Source organism: Xenia sp. Carnegie-2017, unplaced genomic scaffold (assembly GCF_021976095.1).
Source record: "Xenia sp. Carnegie-2017 unplaced genomic scaffold, XeniaSp_v1 HiC_scaffold_19, whole genome shotgun sequence".
NCBI classification, from domain to species: domain Eukaryota; kingdom Metazoa; phylum Cnidaria; class Anthozoa; order Malacalcyonacea; family Xeniidae; genus Xenia; species Xenia sp. Carnegie-2017.
Genome location: NW_025813481.1, coordinates 2,723,091 through 2,730,360, shown reverse-complemented (window position 1 = coordinate 2,730,360; position 7,270 = coordinate 2,723,091). Strand labels below are relative to the sequence as shown.

Below are 7,270 nucleotides of genomic sequence, written 5' to 3'. Positions count from 1 at the left end.
CTAGGATTTTTCAAACATCAGTCATAAAACGTCGAAGGCGCTCCGCACCTGGGGGGGTATGAGGCATTCTCCCCTGAGAAATTTTGAATTTCAGAGCCTTGAAAATGCTATTTTCAGCGTTTTAGAGCAATACAAAATGTATTTGTGGGCATCGTTTTTGCGTAAAAGCAACACATTTTGCTTACGTTTTTTTCAAAAAAAAAAAATGAAGTGAACAATACTTGAATGTTTGCCAAATATTTAGGCTCATTATCATGCCAAATATATGGCTCATTAGCATGTCTAGGAACGTAAAATTTATTTTACAATAATGCTATTAAAAAACAGATATAGTCTTTAAACATTTCTACCAAGTTGTCAGGCATAGACCCCCCTAGAGACCCCCATTCAAACCTCTATGTAATGAGTTTAGTTAAGTTAGAAATTTGGTACTACAAGTGACAGTTCATAGATATAGAAAAGCTCAGACTTCAAACCATGCAAGTTTATTGTAACCCTTTACCCATCTCCACATCAGTGCCAGCAAATTCACCTTTTGAGAAAAAACTCAAAATTTTGTTCTGCCAAAGGTTAAGCAAAATTATCAGAGTGAAAATTTGCAGTTAAGGACAGCTTAATGCCATAAATGTTTATTAGGCATTTCACTAGAATATTATCTCCTGTAAGTATATGCAAGGTGTGCTATATAGCAATCACTAGTAGAATTGTATTTGCAAATACAAACAGAATGTAACCAACATGTCTTTAATTATATAATTACATGAATGTTAAAATTGGTTCATGTGTCATGCTTACTGGTTATGATAAATATCTTTTCATATGATCAAAGCTTGTTTAAATGTAAATCAGAAATAATTTAGTTTAGAAATTATAATGATCATCAGAAAAATTACCTAGTGATCATGAAAAATACTTTGCTGTTTTGCCAAATTTCAAGGTTTATCTGCATACATAGAAAGACATTTTTACTTTATAGAAAATGCTTTTCATACATCAATAGCCCTTTGGAATTTATGGCAAACAATCAGGTATGAGCCGTAAATTAACACACCTTTACATCTCTACGTGAGGTGTTCAGTTAGAAAAGGGGACAATATGTGACATGGGACAACATTCCATGTATGTGAAATACTCAGGTTTAATACCATTCCAGTCAAATTATCAAAATAAAAAGCTTCATGGGTCAGAAGACTCAAAATCACAGGTTATAGTAAACAGCTTCTCATGTAATCAATGTTAGTTTTCTCAAATCTTAAACAATATGTAGTATAACTGTCCAATGATTGAATGATCAATGATCATAAACTGAAAAACCCCAAACATTTGTTTATGATAAAGTAAATAATAGTATGGCGCCTTATGGCTACAGATTTTTCGTCCATTGAAATATATTTGCAGGAATGTAGGATTTCGCTGCCGTATAACGGCCACGATTCTCCAAGCACTAAAGAAATCATAGCTAAAAGTCCTTCGTCAACAACAATTTTAGAAGCATCGATCTGCTTACCATGCCATATTGACATAAATCGCATCACACACTCCATAATTGACTTTGATATATTACATTCATGCATACACTTCACTTGTCCTTTACTTACGATTTTGGATGTAAATTTCTGCTGATAAAACTCAAAACAATGTTGGCTTTCTTTTGAACATCAATGACTGAAATGTCGCTCGCGAGATCGTCTTTGCCAAGCATTTAAAATTTATCCATAAATTTCCTCTTGAAAAATTCACATTTTGGACAGCAGCATTCATGTCAATATATGAATTTGTAAAAGAATTCCATAAATTCCATCTGATTGTAGTTTAGTTTCTATCATGCTTATAAAAATTACTATAAAACGATCAAACATTCAATTCAGACAGTGAGCTGGACTATGTTAGTTCAGTTGGCTATCAGTCGAAATCCGTCAAACCAATCACAATAAAGCAAAATTCAAATGAACCAATTGTAAGATAGCAATTGGACTCCTTATACGTCCGGCCACCCTTATTATCAGTCGAGACCATTCCAGACTGTCCACTGATCTGGCTATTGACCAATAAAATAAGCGTTTTTGACGTTCATAGACTCCTTTATCCGTCGAACCAGTCAAGCCACCCCGCTTATCAGTCGGTTATTCCAGGTCAATTAAAATTCAACTGATCTGGTCACCAACGAGATATTCATTGGATTAGTCATTAGTTTTCAATAATAAATAATGCGGGATTTTTATCACGAAGTAAATACGATAAGAAAATAAGAATAATTAATGAATTTTTAATTAATATGAATAGGTAATTTTTGAATTTCAAACATCAGTCGCGCGACGGATTTGACATACTCTAGATCCGCCCCTGTATATATCATATCTACTCACATTGAAGCGTTGATGAAAAACAAACTGTGAATCATTTTGATATCTACATATACTAAACCTATAATATTTCTCGTTTACTTAACTAACTTTGATGGTTATTAAACTATTTTCATGTGAGTTCATTTCGTAAATATTTATTAATTTTATTTATATTATTGCTAGAGAGTATTAAATCTATTAACGACGATGTTTCCATTTACAAAAAAATTACATTAATCTTACTAGTCCCCAGTCTACTAAACACTCGCATGGCTAATCTTCATTTGATGATCATAAAGATTTTCGTCTTCATCGTCAAAGAAAACAAGTCAATAAAATGTAAAAGAATCTCAAACAATTATAAATGAAAAATGATGACGTATAAAATACCATGTAATACGTACATACAAGAGAGGTGCTTTGCTTTTAGCCAATTTTATTTTGTTTTGAAAAACGTATTTAGAAATAGAGATGCATGATGGACCGTGATTTTCTTGTCATCGATTCTTATGAATTTTGCTTTTCATCGACTAAAAAAAAACAACTAAAAACTCTCGAGAAAAATATCAAACTCTAACATTTTACATGATCATATGGAAAGACTAAATATTATTGCTAACGAAAAGTTAATAAAAACAAACAAGAAAAAAGTTATTCTGTATAGTTCATGTATCGTTACAACGTGTTTGCTGACCAATGCTTAAACAAAAAACAAAAAAACATGCAAGAATTATTTATAATTATGAAATAGACAAACAAAATGAATTAAACATAATTTAAAAAGAAAAGAAAAGAAAAGAAAAGAAAAGTGGAGAGAAAAGTGTAGCCTGTTAACAAAAAGACGCTGTCATAGTAGGTGCTATTTGTGACGCTGCCTGTTTTGAAAAACCATTATTAAAACAGCTGTTACAAAAAGGTATTTTACGCGGCTATGAATTTATATTTGTTTATGATGGTTTAGGTCGAGTATTGTCGAGAAAGGCAGAAATCGAAGAACGAGGCACTGAGAAAAGATAGATCCACAGGGGAGATCACATATAGAAAGTCTCCAAAACAAAACGCTAACGATACAAGTCGCAAGTTACTTGCAATTTTGGAAATAATCACTAGAATCGTTGTCAAATCTAGAACGAATGTACATTTCTTGTAATGTTCACTGAAGATATGATACAATGCCTCATGCAACATGAAAAATGTAACATGTAACAGCATTTTAATTAAGACGAAGATTTGGAGATGACATTTATAAAGCCTGCATGAATACAAAGTTAAGTTTAAACAAAGGAAATAACACAGTTTCTGGAAACATTGAATGATAACATTTCCTTGCAATATATGCTGTATTCTTGCAATCAAGACTGACAATCAATCTCTTTCAATTAGAGGCAATGGGTTCAAAATAGACATTAATAAACAATATTAATCGATCATTTCAAACAAACACAAACCTTCATTTTCCACAACAGAAAAAAATCAGAGATCATGACAGATAACCAAATCCTGTTGCAATTACTGGAGAAATGTCTTCGTGACCTTAAAATGAACGACGATAGTTGATTTGATCTGCGTAGATGCACTGTTGTGAGACAAATCTATAATAGCAACTGTTCATTAGAGTAACTTTAAACTTCTCAACCAAACAAACACCAACAAAAAATTGTTAATAAGATGCTCTACGACTATAATTAATACAACATTTCCCTAATTGCTTTTCATGCATTCATGTCCTACATCTATTGAGACCTTTACACACATATATGATCGAATTTAAGTCTATTAATAATCCATACTTTAGTGACTATACATGTAAGTAATCCTTGATATGAATTTATAAATCAATTTCTTGGTCGTTGTTCAAATTAACAATTTGAAAGTGGCACATGATAAGTTAAGAGTTGGTTATACTTCATTTTCCATCAAGATTACGGTTCTCAATAATATCTTCAATTGCCTTTCCATTGACTTCCTTCAATTTTCACAGGATTTATGTTTCCTAAAAACGTTTGCAACGGGAAAATATAGAACTTAATTTTATTTAACGTTGAGAAGGTTGAATCATTTATACAATGCTTAAAACATACATCTTACAGAGTAGAAAAAAAAGTTCAATGTGACAGAGAAGTATGTTAGTATGCATGAAACTCTAACATGGCTAAGTCGTAAAAATGGGGTATTATTTAAATAGCTTACAGGTAAAATGTTTTTTGAGATTAGGTCTTGTTTTCCAGTCAGTCGATCTAATAATTTTGTACACCAGTAGAGGAAGTTCGGGAAAACGTTGCATGAAATACTCTTTATAGTTGCCTTCCTTGATATATGACGATAGACGTGAACGAGATTTATCATGCCAGTGCTGATCAACGTTACGTATGAATCTCAAACAACTTGCCCATGAAGACTCGTAGGTTACAGTCCTTTTTTTGTTGTTTACTTCATATGTTGTTAAATCTTTCAAAACTTCATCATCGATACAATTCATCCATTCTGTGGGACAGTCCAACTGCTTACGAACATCTGAATTTCGACATATTGGTTGTTTTATCTCCGGTTGGTTTCCAACATCACACAGCATGTCAAACTTTTCCTCATTGGATTGTAGATAAGGATGTTTTAACGCCACATTGGCTAATGGCCTGAGTTCAGGCTTATGCTGTAGCATCCATGAAAGAAGATCTTTAAGTTGAACATCATCGATTTTTTTTAAGCCAACAGGGTTTCCATTTATTAAGTTTTTCAATATATTCTCTTCAGTTCCAAAAGCATGTTCCCCTTTTGTTGCAACATAATAAGCCACCATTCCTGTACTCTAATATTCATAAAAAAAAACCATAAATAGTCAGAACATCAACTGTAGATACGGAAATGCTAAAAAATTGAGTTTATTCGTTATTTGCAGAGCTGAACAATAGCTATATATTTTTTAACGAGCATATCTACCATTATATCAGACTCTTTCTTGTAACGACCCTCACCAAAGCATTCAGGAGCGGACCAACCATAACTGCCTGTACCAGGACTGCTTTGATGTGTTGATTTACTTTTCAATATTCGACTAAAGCCAAAGTCAGCTATCATAAATTTGCCTTTCACGTCTTGAAGAACATTAGAAGGCTTTAAATCCCGATGAAGAATAGAATTTGGACCATTATGAAGATCAGATAATCCATTTAAAATTTGTCTAAGGATTTCGGGAAGGGTTTCTTGAAGTGTATCTAAACTAGTAGACTCAACAAAACTTGTCAAAGTTTGTTCACACAAGTCTAATATCAAATAGACAAAATCTTCTCCTTCCTCTTTTACGAAGTTCCAATACTTTACAACATGTTTCGACTCCTTTGCGTTTGGCTCATTCAAAACATTCTTTTCTCGTAGAGCAGAATGGATACATCTATTATTAAGGATTCGTTTTACAGCTTTTCCATAACCATCCTTTCCCAAACCAAGATAAACGGTTCCATCACTTCCTTCGCCAATCAAGAACTTTTCCTTGAAAATCACACGTACATCGCCTTTAATTCTAATATCACCTGGATGTTCAAGCCAATGTTTTTGCATCATTTCAAACTTTTCGCGATGCATCACTGATTTGTCAACGCAATTCCATTCTTCCGACAACCCAACTTAAAATAATTGTATGCCATTTAGCAAAATATAAAAAATAGTCAAATAGTCAATAGACATTTCAATAATTCTAATATTAATGTGGTGTAAAAGATTTCATCAGTCTAAAATTTCAGTACGCCTCTGGCTCTGTTAGTTTCAAGTGCAAGCACAAATCGTGGTTTCAAAGTACGTTTGCTACATAAACTGCGATAAAGGGACCTACCTTTTACCTTTAGATAATCAACAGGAATGTGGATTCGATATCTAACATTTTTATTGCAAACAATTAGCTTTATATTTTAAATAGTGTCTTACCCAAATTGTGATATTCATTGATATGCATCTGGGCTAGAAACTTCAGTTTGAGTATTTTGTTGTCCGTTTTCTCAGCAATTTCAAGTTGGCTTGAATAAATGTGTGCCGCTGCAGTAAAAAGAGCAATAAATATTATCAACATAATTAACATAACAGTAACTATTGCAAACAGACTGCAAAAAAAAATTGCAAAAAATTGAAATTTAACTATTCTAATCCTGTTAACGTTAATTGGCTGTGAATTATAAGAAAAGTATTACAGTTGCGACTCAAATTTATTATTATTAGTAACACAATAAGAAAATTTTTCAAAAATAGTAATATTAACAACTTCATTATTCTATTTTTCATCGAAACACTCAGAGATACTTGTAACCACACTCTACTTAAAAATCAATGTTTGTTTATGTATTTGGTAAAGCACATGACGTAGTTTCTAAAGGTACGTTTACACACAACGATTTGTCGGACCGACACTGACGCCATATTACGTATTCTTGTCATACATGGAAAGTCGCCGGACTCGAAAAATCGGATGAAAATCTGTAGCAAACTACAGATTTGTTACTGATTTTTACTATTTTGCTATAGTTTCTAAAATAAGCAAATTATGACCATCGAAAATAATTATCGAAATGTCTTCTGTCAACACAGAAAAGAAAGTGTTGAGAGCATTGTTGTTTTCATCGAATAACCAAAAGCTGCAAAGTATTTCATACGAAAGAATGTTTTATCCCGTTGAGTCACCTGAATTTTTTTCAGGTTTATGAGACAATTGCTTAAATTGTCCAACAAAGTGCGAAGATCATATCTACATTTAAAGTATTTTATATTGCATCTGTTTAAACATCTACAATAGTGAAAAGTGTAGTTTATATTTTACTAAAATATTCAACTCAAACAATAATATGATGATTTCCACTATGCTTACCTTGTTCATGTTCGTGATATGTTCTCTCGTCAACTTTCTCTAAAACATCACAAAGACACAAAAGCATGAAAAATTG

The 7,270-nt window shown here is 32.4% G+C and overlaps 1 protein-coding gene across 3 annotated transcripts in view; it reads right to left on the bottom strand.

The window, feature by feature from the left end:
- Positions 1 to 3,986: 3,986 nt before the first annotated feature.
- The window catches only part of LOC124438458 (probable serine/threonine-protein kinase ireA), a 59,742-nt gene continuing 56,458 nt past the window's right edge, over positions 3,987 to 7,270 (bottom strand). For all 3 annotated transcript variants that reach the window (XM_046988618.1, XM_046988617.1, XM_046988619.1), the window contains 5 exons: positions 7,195 to 7,233; positions 6,264 to 6,371; positions 5,283 to 5,965; positions 4,536 to 5,151; positions 3,987 to 4,338 (listed from right to left, as the gene is read on the bottom strand). In XM_046988618.1, the coding sequence (XP_046844574.1) occupies positions 4,337 to 4,338; positions 4,536 to 5,151; positions 5,283 to 5,965; positions 6,264 to 6,371; positions 7,195 to 7,233 (1,448 nt within the window). In that variant the 3' untranslated portion in view covers positions 3,987 to 4,336. The remainder of the gene's footprint in view (positions 4,339 to 4,535; positions 5,152 to 5,282; positions 5,966 to 6,263; positions 6,372 to 7,194; positions 7,234 to 7,270) is intronic.